Source organism: Molothrus aeneus, chromosome 1 (assembly GCF_037042795.1).
Source record: "Molothrus aeneus isolate 106 chromosome 1, BPBGC_Maene_1.0, whole genome shotgun sequence".
NCBI classification, from domain to species: Eukaryota; Metazoa; Chordata; class Aves; order Passeriformes; family Icteridae; genus Molothrus; species Molothrus aeneus.
This window is the reverse complement of record NC_089646.1, coordinates 97,358,491-97,370,294: the sequence shown is the minus strand read 5'-3', so window position 1 is coordinate 97,370,294 and position 11,804 is coordinate 97,358,491. Positions and strand designations below refer to the sequence as shown.

Below are 11,804 nucleotides of genomic sequence, written 5' to 3'. Positions count from 1 at the left end.
GGAGATTCATTTGTGTTATACTGCTAGAGTGCTCACTAAATCACAGAAAAGCAAATATAAACTCCTACCTCTAGAGTATTTTTAAAATCCTGCAGAATAACAGCTGCATTTCTGCACTGAATGACTGGGGGCCTAAAGTACAAACATCCCAGGAAACAGCCTCCTACACAACAAGTAACATCTAAGCTTGACACTGTAAATTAATCCAAAGGCAACAAGCTCTTTTAAGTCCTTTTTATTACAGAAAAACAAAAGGCTTACACTTGACTTAAAAAAGCAGCATTATTTTATGAATCCAAAGTTATTACAGTGAAGTTGCTTTAAGAAACCTCTAGAGACTGAAGAAAAGAAATAAAATGCCCCTCCTGAGACAGCATTCTAGATTACTTGACTGACCACAGCAAACACCTAATTTCACATCACTTCTGACACCCAGTATATGACCTGTCCCCCTTTTTTTCTCCCCAAGACTTGTTCAATGTAGCTGGGGGAAGGATTTGATGAAAACAGCAGTACATTTCAAGTCTAATTTTCAACAGTTCAGTACACATCTGATTGATATTAGAGTTCAGAAGTGACTGACACACAGGCTTTCCTCCTAACTCCAGCTATTAAGTGCTACAGTTTGAACAGATCCCAGTGTGATCCATTTCTACCACAGTATTTATCATTATTCAGGTCCACATCTCAGAATACTTCACAGCTAGTCAACTGGCTACTACTGACTATAAACACAAACAAAAATAACCACAAAAAAAGAAGGCTCCACATTGAAACAGTCCAGCAGCAGAACTCAAGCATTTTTTTTTCTTTTCATTACACTCCAGAGAAAGAACAGCACGGTTCCAGTGACCACGTCAGGTTTTTTTATTAAGTCAAATGCTGCAGGTTTCCAGCCTGAGCCAACATTAAATATGCAACTGATCTGTACTGAAATCTTAAGAAAAGAGACAAAGAAAACATACTACTGCCTTAATAGTCCTACATTTTGACTAATCAGCACTGAGTTGTGCAGAAGTCCAAAGAAATTTACAAGTTTTTCATTAAGTGATTTTTAAAATTTTTTTTCAATAAACTGCTCAGGAGCTCAATGCCATTAAAAAAAAAAAAAACAAAAACCCTTTCTAAACACATTTTTAAGCACCTATTCCTCATGTATATGCTAAACCTACACCTCCTAAAGGTTCTACCAAAAAATAAAACCTCAACAAAAAGCAAGAAAACTAAAGCCACTATGTACAATTGGCTATAATGAAAAAAATGAAAAAAAAGGCAATTCATAGAAAGAAAACAGAAAATACATAAAAAATGGGAAAAAACCGTATCAGATACCTGCTACTCAGTGTTCTATGACCACACTTATAATCTTTCCTTCAAAAAGGAAAATGTTTGTATTCATAATCAGACATGGAATTTTTTTTTAAAAATTCCTAATCTCTTTACATGTTGTTTATACTGTTTGATAATCAAAATCTTTCAAGTCAGAGATCTACTTAAGGTACTCTGCATGGCAACCTGAAGCCAGCTGTTAGCAAGCTACTTAAACAGAAGAAACAAGTTTCTTTCCCACAGGGAAAAAGAATGCAATACATTTTCCCTGGTTATAATTCTACAGCATCATCAAATTTACTCAAACGTAGAACTTGTCTATTTAAGCTTACTCATGGTTACTACTTAAAATTCCTTAATTTAGTGCTGTAGCACTAAATAGCAATTTCTTATGTGATCAAGCTGCCTTATAGGAGGACATAGTATTTTGTATTATACAGTAATATACCCTTAAAAAAAAGAGAGAAATTAAATGAAAAAACCCAGCATGAATAGTTTGAGGTGGAGTAATATAAGTTTTGTTTTTGTGGTACTTTTCATGGCATTGATGCCAAAGGCTGCTTTATAGTTTACCATTGGAGAGTTTTAGCCCTGGACACAAATTAGTCCTTTTTGCAGTCACAGGTTTGTATTAAAAGTGGCTTTTATGATGAAACTGGTAACAAACATGCTTTATACTGAGCAATCTTTATTGATGTTTAATATTAAGCTTCATTAACTCCCTCCTTCAGAGTAGGTAACAGTCTCAAACAAAACTGCCTATCTCAAAGATTTCTAACAATCTCAAGTATACACTGTAAAATAAATAAACACCATTCAAAAAGCTTGTCATTAGAGAATTATTCAAATAGTCAGAAGGTGTTCATATTGATGTCTTCCTTTATCAAGCTGTGCTGTGGATTCAGAAATCTTACAGATCTTTTGCACTCTAAGTGTGCAAGCACTCACAGAAAGTAATTACCAGGCAATCATGTTCTTAACATAATTTTCCAATATTTTTAGCTGCTAAAGCACTAATAAACAGCGTATAATTCCCATATTCTGTATCTAGTAAACATTCTTGACTGCTATGGTAGAATGGTCCTCCAATTCCCAAAAATTTACATTTAATTTGAGGAAATAGAAAAGTTTGTTGTTTTGGTTTTGTTTTTCTTTTCCCATACTAATGTGTGACAGGTAGAACATGTGACTTCTTAGGAAACTTTTAAGTTGTCTTCAGCTATCAGGCTCTGAAACACTTTACAGCTCTCTTAACTTTTCCTTGTTTTCAGCTTTAATTTTATATGATTCAGTGCATAGCTGGGCTATATTAGTAGCAGTTCATCACATATAGTAAGGTCAAGTAACATTATCTCTGTTTTGGAAATGAACAATTCAAAACTCTTACAAAAATGGTATAGAACTGTACCTGCACATTTCTTCAGTTTAAATTGCTCTTTGTTAATCTACTAAGGACAATTAAGAGAATATCCTTTTTTTTCTGTCAATTTCTGAGAAAATGTGAATACATGCAAGTCAAAACTACCATTATGCAGATAAAACGATCCTCTTTCATGAAGATAACCAATAAATGACAACTGCCAATAAATAAGTCTATTTGGAAATTCTAGAGAATTCTCTTGCTAAACAAGTTAGTCTTTTTTCTTTTCCATAATGTCTTTCTGTTTAAGCTCTCCATCTGAAAGTTCTGTGTATTTTCCATTCTTTTCCTCCTCTTGTTCTTCCTCACTGCCTTCATCTGTGAGCTCTCGATCACCACTTTCTTTTTTGGCTCCCTCATGCTCAAATACCTCTCCCTCTGTATCAGCTGTGCAGATTCCGTAACACATGATGCTGATGACCCCCAGGGGTAACCCAAAGAGAAAGCATCCCAGCAGTGGTGAACTCTTGAACACAGACTGTTGAAATAGAAAGTAAAAACCACTTTCAGTAAATGTAGAAAGTTACTTCTCTTATCACTCTGTGTATTTATTCAAAAAACATCCAAAATGAAAATCAGTGTTTTTTAGAGGGACCAAGAAATCAAGTAGGTTGGAAAAGACCTTTCAGATCGTCAAGTCCAACCTATGACATAACACCACCAACAAAAGCACAGCACCAAGTGCCACATCCAGTCTTTTATTAAACATCTACAGGGATGGTGACTCCCATCACATCCCTAGGCAGCCCATTCCAATGCCCAATCACCCTTTCTCTGTCAACAACCTCTTCCTAACATCCAACCTAAACCTTCCCTGGCACAACTCAAGACTATGTGCCCTTGTCCTAATGGATGTGTTATTTTGATTTTTCTGCTTGTTTGGTTTGGGTTTTATTATTGCTGTTGCTTTGTGGGGTTTTTTTAATAAGGTTTGTCTGTTTGCTTTCTTCTGTAAAAATGGCAAGGAGTCCTCAACTTCAGCAATTTCTACTATAAATTCATAAAAAATGACACAAGTTCAGTAGTACAATATTGCATTGGGATAGTTAATGTTTACATGCCAACTGCATATCCTATGCATTCTTTGAAGTTTTAGAAACAATTGTTCTAAGAGCATTAAAATCCACTTTGAAGAAAAAAGTTTCACCTCTTATTTGTGTCTTCTTGTCAAAAATTAGTCTGCAGAAAAATTCTAGAGAGCTTCCTGTTGAAGGGTAGCCTAATGGCACAGGAAGAAGGACCAATGGTTTCAGAAACTGGTGGCTAAACACTTTACCTTCACAGAAGTTTGGAAGACACTCATTTAGAATTAAGTGAATTTCAACTTAAATTCACAGCATAGGTTTATTTGATTATGTAGGACAAGAGAAGAAATGGATTTGTGTACATCTTCCCAACAAAATCTTGTTAAGCATAATTAACTTATGAGAAAGATAGTAAAAATGTTTGCTTTAAAACTACACAAAGAGTAGTATTTAATCCCTTCTGCTCTAAGTAATTAAACAAAAATGCAACATTCCTTAGAACAGTGAAGTGGTACCAATTTCAGGTAAGGATGTCAAAAGGGTCAAAGAAATGACCTTGAATTCTCTCTGTTCTATCCCTTAAAATACATGTCAGGCATACAGAAAAGCAGTGAAAAATGAAGAAACTAAGATAGGTTGAATATTTATCACACATATTAAAAACTCTAATCAAGAATTTTATTTGGCTTAAACCTATACATATACCTATAATATATACACAATATATAACAACTCATATAAAAATATTTTTAAAACCCTCTGATACTATTTGTATCCTGATTGACAAGGGCACCATCTAATTCAATGAAAAATAAAACTTACCACTATAGTAGACTTGGCATCATAGATTATTCTCTTGATTCGTTGCAGAAGTCCATCACCACCCTGTGCCTGAAATTTCAAATGGAACCATGTCAAAACTGCTGACACTTTTCAGTTATGATTCCAAAAGTTCATTCTTCAGACCTTGCAATCTTAAGTCCCTTTAGAAGGAAATGAAAAGTAATTATTCTTATATCTCATGATGCCCAGACACTCCCACTTGCCAAGCTTGGACAAAGATTATTCAGCAGTCTCATGAAAAGATCTCTCACAATTGTTTTAAACAATCTGTGCCAACTTAGACAATGGGCTGACACTCTCTCTCCTATGATAAAGAAACACTAACAAAAACGAACAACTGTCTCATGTAACAATGGTAAAACTGCAGAGTTCTTCTGAACTTTCCTGCAGTTGTTGAATATCCACTTATGGATTACGACAGCACAGTTCTAGAAACATCTAAGAACTAAGCAAAGAGAAGATATGAATGTGTAATAAATAAAACCTGTGTCAAGCAATGACAGGCTGTACCTACACTGCCCCCTAATTCAGCAGTGTTCAAAATAACTACATGAACCAGAAGGCAGTCTATCTGCTCAACAGGACTGGTTTTCACCTTCCTTGGTAGCCAGAGAAACAAACTCATATTTGGAAGTCAACTCATCAGCACATGATCTGACCAAAAACCCCCCAAACAGCAAAAGAAGTCCACAAAGATGACTCGCAAAAAGTTACCTATAGAGTCTTAGAGAATAACAGTATCATCCAGGTGACTAATCCAACACTTCCCAAGGAAGAGAAGGGAGAAAGCCAGACTGCGCAGAAACTTCTCTGTGGTTCAGAAAGTCTGCATCCTATTAGTTGTTTACCAGCATACTTTGAAGACTCTCATTCCTCAAGAGCTGCACAATTTCTTGGGCAGAGAATGCAGCCAAAGTAGTGCAATTTTATGTCTACAGACACCTTAAATATAGACAGCTTAAATGAAGTCAGATCCTGTATCTTTGTATTGTACAGAGATGTGAATTTAGACTGACCTTTAATCACTCTAGCTGAGATACTGCAAACAAAAGATAGAAAGACCTAACTGACAATACAGCAACAAACACGAGGCATCACAAATGATTCTTCTCTAAATAAAAAAACCAAACAGACAGAAACCAATTACATTTGTTGTTTCAACCAGGAAGAGACATACAATTAGAGTCTAATTGATGCTGATAACTCAATGCACTTAAAAACCATTAAAAAAGCGAGAACTCAAGAACAAAGAACCACCAAGTTATAGCAATACCCCTCACACTGCAATGGAAAGCATGGCCAGTAAAGTCCTGAAAAGCACATAAATCCACCTATACCATGTTCTACAAAAACCAGGGAGATTAAATATACAGAAATAAACCCCATATGGCAAATATCTTCTGCATTATTTGCCATTACCATCCAATGACCTAAAACTGCCAGCATACAAGTGGGATTCAGCTAACACAGGAAGCACTCAATATACAGCCAATTGGGATTTAAACCAAAAACAGGCTTCTCCCAGGAGGCAGCCAAATTATTAACTATCAGTTGCCCTTCATGGCAAAGTCTTCTTTCCCCAGAAGCACAAATGAAAGTTCTGCTCCATGACCTCTTTCCTCATCCACACAACATAGCTTTCTGCTCAACTTACAGGACACTGACGAAATAGATACCCAAAAATATCCAAGTCATCAATTCCAATTAACTTTGCTGTTTTAACAAAAGACAGCTCTTTTTTAGTTTTAGAGCAGAGAGGAGTAAGCTTGTGTCCATTTCTAACATCCAAAGCAAGTATAATACTGGTTTTTTGACTCTGAAGTTGTAATTCCTCCAGCTATTTGATTTATTAATTTTCCACCCAAAAGAAAGGGTGCAGTTCCATTATGCACTATCATTCAAAATTTTAAACAAATGCATTTAATGCAAACCAGGAGATGAATAAAAATCTCTCCATTTACAACTGCACCAGTAAAAGGCATATCAAAAGAGGCTGTCTACCATTATGCTATAAACAAAAGAAAGCTTGCTTTGTACAACATGAAACAGCATGACTGCAGAATTTACAATCCCATATTCAGTGACAGCAACCAAGACAGTAAGACAGGATAGGAATATTAAACACACGCATAAATATCAGAGTAACAAATTTTTTCCTTACTTTAGCATCTAAGGAAATAAACATTAACCAATATATTCCAAGCCACTAAGAAGACTTACTTCAGCTGTACCATCCAGGATATTGTTAATAAACTGAACCATGTCTTCTGTGCTCTCAATGTGCCTATCTGGTAGAAAATATTGCTGATTGGAGGTATTCAATACAACAATAGTAGGGATTGTCAAGTCACTGGAAACATAAAAGAGACAGTTGATCTATTTAAACAACTACCATATAAAATATTCCAATTCAAGTAATCCCTACATTATTTCAAAAGGGAATCTATTAATCTTCATATGTGCTCTTCGTAGTAATTCTTTAAAAACAAGAAAGCAAGAGAAAAGGTATGGCATGGTATGGTATAGACATGAATGGTATGGGCACATTTCTCATTAATATTGTTTTCCTTCACATCTGTGTCAGTGACACTATTGAAGCTTAAAGCATTTTACATACCCAGAGCAACAGAAAATCAGGTACCTTATGACTTTCCAAATAGTAAGAGATCACAAATAGCAGCCTTGTATACGAAATACATTAAGTATTTAAGTTAACAAAGGCAGAAGTGTAACTCAAAAATTTAATCCCACACAACCATTGTCTAACTGATCACCTTTACCAATTAACATCTGCTGGTCAAGTTGAAAGAAGAAACCATGCCAAGCACAGCTTTTCTACAGCTCTTTTAGATATGGTTTATGAGGAACAGAGTTTTTAAAGAATTATTACTCAGCAGTTAACCTTCAGGTGCATGTGCACATACATCATAATTGGAAAGAAAAAAAATGTTAGAAATTATCTCTGGACACAAACCAGTCTAATTTTCTGTTTGCTATAGCACTAAATTCAAAATAAGATCAGGTTAAGAAATTTTAATACTGCAAAAGTACACTGTTCAAAAAGAAAGATTTAAATATATTAAACATGTTTAAGATTTATCAACCTTATCAAGTCTATCAATTTTCTATAACTCTGTCAGCAATGAATTCAAGTACTTCCTTCACAGTAGAAGCAATTCAAACCTTGTTTTTCTATGTTTTCACCCTTGTCTAATAGTGTCCTATCCATGTACATTCGCAATACATGTAAAATTGATGATGATTTCAGTCTTATCTCTGGCTATCAATTCATAGTAATTTATTTAAAGAAAATACTGGTTATTTACTCAATATGTCCATTTTTATGTGGAGTCATTGAAATCATCCTAAATTTTCTCTCACATTTTTAGGTGGGGCTTTTGGTTTTGATTTTAATTCAAATGCAAACTTAAAAGTGAAAAAGTTTAATTATATGTGATAATTTTCTGAACTTCTAGAAAGCTGAATACTTAAAGGTTTAAGGTGCCCACTCTCTTCCCAGTACTGAAGCTGAAACCATGGTGACACCTCAAAAACCATAAGGGTAATTACAAGGATAGCAAAATAATGCCATCCCTTAAATTGAAATTTAGAAAAAACAACCAAATAACACAACTTTGTACACCAAGGCAATCTGCAACATAGGAGTCAATAAATACAACATTTCCCCTTGAAATTTTTATTCTTTTCTTACTAGGGACCTAAGTAGAAGGCCCGCTAACCAAGTCACTGTTTTTGCAAGCGTCTGGTAAAAGTTCCCAATTCCTGCCAAAATATGTCCTTCCGGCAAAACAGAACAAGTTTTATTAACTAGGTGCAGTGTTTCTGTTGCATTTAACAGTCTGGTAACTGATGTTCTTGGAGTTGGTTGTAGAGCAGCTGAAAGGTAACCTCCATGTACAGATTCTTTATGCTATACAAAAGTTCACAAAAGCACATTTAATGTGTTACTTTCAAGAGCAGAGGAGAGTTCTACATATACCTATAGCTGACAGTAATATTATACACCTTAGCTCATAAAAAGCTGTATTTTTACTTTCAGTAAAATACTGAAAAGCATTTTTAAGTAAAATTTTAGGTAAAATTATGTATTTCAATTAAAATACATAATATTCTGATTTATTCTTTTGTGCATTATTGTTGCAATGCACAAAATTATTATTACTACTATTATTATGGGTCTTATTCTATCCCCAGAAATCATACAATATTTTGTCCTTTGTAAAGAAAACAGAATTTGTTCTGATGTGCATCTAGCACAGTAAAAAGTGGTTTGCAATACATTTCTCATTATTTAGATTTTTTCTCTTTCTACTTGCTGCCACCTGGTGACAAACTGAAGCACTTGCAATACTTTTTTTTTAACTCTAATTATTCATGTAGCCACATGAAGAGCCACTACTTTGAACATAATGTGCTGCATTCTTTTGCAAATTCCTACTCATGCTTGAAAGGTATACACTGGGTTTAGAAAATAATTAAAAACCAGTGAGTACTTGAACCAGAACTTTCCATATACTACAAATAATAAAATCAGGCATTTTGCAGATTCAGTGAAACAAACGAGCTGAACAGACCTTGCCACTAGATCACTACCACTCCAAGTGGCAGTTCTGTCTTTTTTCCCTTAATTTCCTTCCTCCTAAATATCTCATCTCCCTCCCCTACTTCTCTGCACATCTGTGCTGGTACTCAGCAGAGTAGAAGGGAAAACGTTGTTGAATCAGCAAAATAACTTCCCTACTTGCTCAGACCAAAAACCAGACACTTTACTGACAGATAAACAGGATGGAAGAGCTCAGCAGACAGACATAAGAGCCTGCACAGGAGAAGCAATTAAGCAAGTGAGGAAGGTCTCACTTTTGGCAATTATAAAGCACTGGCTCAATCAAATCACATAATTTTAATGGAGAGACAGTTGTTTTTAAAGCAGGTGTTAATCTACAGACATTCTACAGAAATAGAGACCTTGTGCTTTTGGGTCCCTATGAAGCTCCTATAATCTTTAGGGATCATGAACACATGCTTAATAATGTTGTGATCCCCGAGAAATGGATTTGGAAAACTTACAGACTGACTCCTGGTTTTTGTTTCTTTCAGACCTCCAAAGGCCAGAGGAGAAGGAGAGAACTACAAAAGCCAAGCAACTCAACTCTCTAATTATGCATTTTTTTGAAAAGGATCATAGTAAGGGCAACTGTCAAGCATCTTGTTAAACCACTTATATATTTCAAAATATACCATGTACATATCAAGTGCAGACAGCATCTTCCATGCATTCTATGCTTCTCTGCTGAGGTGCGTTTCTATGCACGTCATAAAAATACATCAAGAAAGAAAGCCTCACAACTCTAACAGTAATTTAACAAAGTAGACCTAAAAGATAAGCTTTTTCAATCAGCATTATCAGTAAGCCAAACATCTAACATTAAATTATATATTTATACCATTTAATTTAACAATTAATTGATACTACAGCCCAGGCTGAATTCTGATGACAGTGGTTTTTTTTTTAAGTCATGAAAGCCAAGAACTTTCTGTAAGATTATTATCAATTAAATACATTTGGTAACAAATACAACCAAAGAAAGAAAGTTCAAATAAGAATTTACTTACTCCATTAGTAAACTATTAATGTAATCATTTCCATCCATATGGCCAAACTGGAAATCCCTGAAAGAGAAGCAGTTAAAAATAAAATGATGAAAAAGAAAACACAATAGTGGGTTTCAGCAAAAGTTCTCCATTAATATTTTTCCTATAACTGAAAATGAGAGCACACACTTAGAAATGTAATTCAAAAGAAGTGATGATCTAGAACACAACATTATGAAACACAGTCAGTTAATGAAATGGTTTAAATATCAGTATAAAAATATAAAAGCACACACTGTAACGTTTTTCACTTAGGAAAAAAAAAAGTGACTGCTGTGTTAGAAAGATTAATGCAGAAGAAGCATTAAAACATCAGAGTCCCATGTGTGTCTACCTGTGAAAGTGATCCCGATAATCTCTGGCAACTTCCTGAATAATAGACTTTAATCTGAAAGGAAAAAAATTGGCATGAATATCCAGGATAAACTCCTTCTAAATACAAATAATAAACATTGAGATTTCCCCAGTAAGCAGCAATTCGTACCTCATCAGCAACAAGGACTATCAAAAAATACCTTGTTCATCTTGCTTAGTTCCTAAAGGTTGAAAATAGCATACACAGTATTTGAACAGTATTTTTTGAGTCTGTATATGCAACCAGAATGGGACGAGGGAAGGTCTTGTTCCTCTCAGCCTCTTTGGCAAACTCCAACCCCAGCAAAAACATCCCTTGTTTAAAGTTCCACAGACAACTAATATATAAGCATCACTAGCTTAATTTTCAATTTGAGTGAACTAAAGCACAGTCATTTGTTTAAACTCACTGAGTTCATCTCAAAGTCATCAGAACTCAAGCACTTTTGTCTTTGTTTAAAAGGTGACACAATAGCTTTGAAAAGCTATGAGATCATCATTTGCTCCTGTGATCCCATTAACAAATGGCAGAAGGGTGATACAGGAACTCCCACCATCTCAGTGAACTCACATGCGCTTCAACCAAGCCATAAATTAAGTAAAATTAGTACACTAAGTCAGAACATTTACAAGTTTAACCCACTCATTTAACCCATATTTCTCAATATTTAAGCAACTTCCAAACTTCCCTATGTCATACCAGCACATCTCTCCCATAGTGTCACCAATACTTAATTCTGTACCTGGTATGTTCCACTGAAGAGTTTTTATCATCAATGACTGCGATAGCCACAAGTTTTCCTAAAATAAGAAATAAAATTCTTGAAACCATTTAAAAAGAAACACACATTCTCCAATGGGAAATATGTCAACTTAGAAGATCAGGTACTTTCCAGGGACAGGAATTAGTTTTTAAGTATAAACAAGAATCACAGCCAAAGAGCCTCTTCAAGCTGACCAAGCTGTGGTCTTAAAGCTACTGAAAATAAATAAATTAAGATGGAGCTCAATGCTACACCACTGGCATTGCATGAAAATGCAATATAGAAAGAAGTTCCATAGAAAGAAGTTAAAAGGGAGAAAATGCAGATAAAAAATTATTTCCTACTCAAGCTGCATGTTTGCATACACCTAAATATGAGGCTATGGAGATCTGTATT

The 11,804-nt window shown here is 34.9% G+C and overlaps 1 protein-coding gene across 1 annotated transcript in view; it reads right to left on the bottom strand.

Moving 5' to 3' along the window:
* Positions 1-220: 220 nt before the first annotated feature.
* Positions 221-11,804, bottom strand: part of TMX3 (thioredoxin related transmembrane protein 3) — a 29,226-nt gene continuing 17,642 nt past the window's right edge. Inside the window, exons 11-16 of the mRNA XM_066561209.1 lie at positions 11,388-11,445; positions 10,625-10,678; positions 10,252-10,308; positions 6,838-6,967; positions 4,597-4,665; positions 221-3,227 (exon numbers count right to left, since the gene is read on the bottom strand). Coding sequence (XP_066417306.1) covers positions 2,961-3,227; positions 4,597-4,665; positions 6,838-6,967; positions 10,252-10,308; positions 10,625-10,678; positions 11,388-11,445 — 635 coding nt within the window. The 3' untranslated portion in view covers positions 221-2,960. The remainder of the gene's footprint in view (positions 3,228-4,596; positions 4,666-6,837; positions 6,968-10,251; positions 10,309-10,624; positions 10,679-11,387; positions 11,446-11,804) is intronic.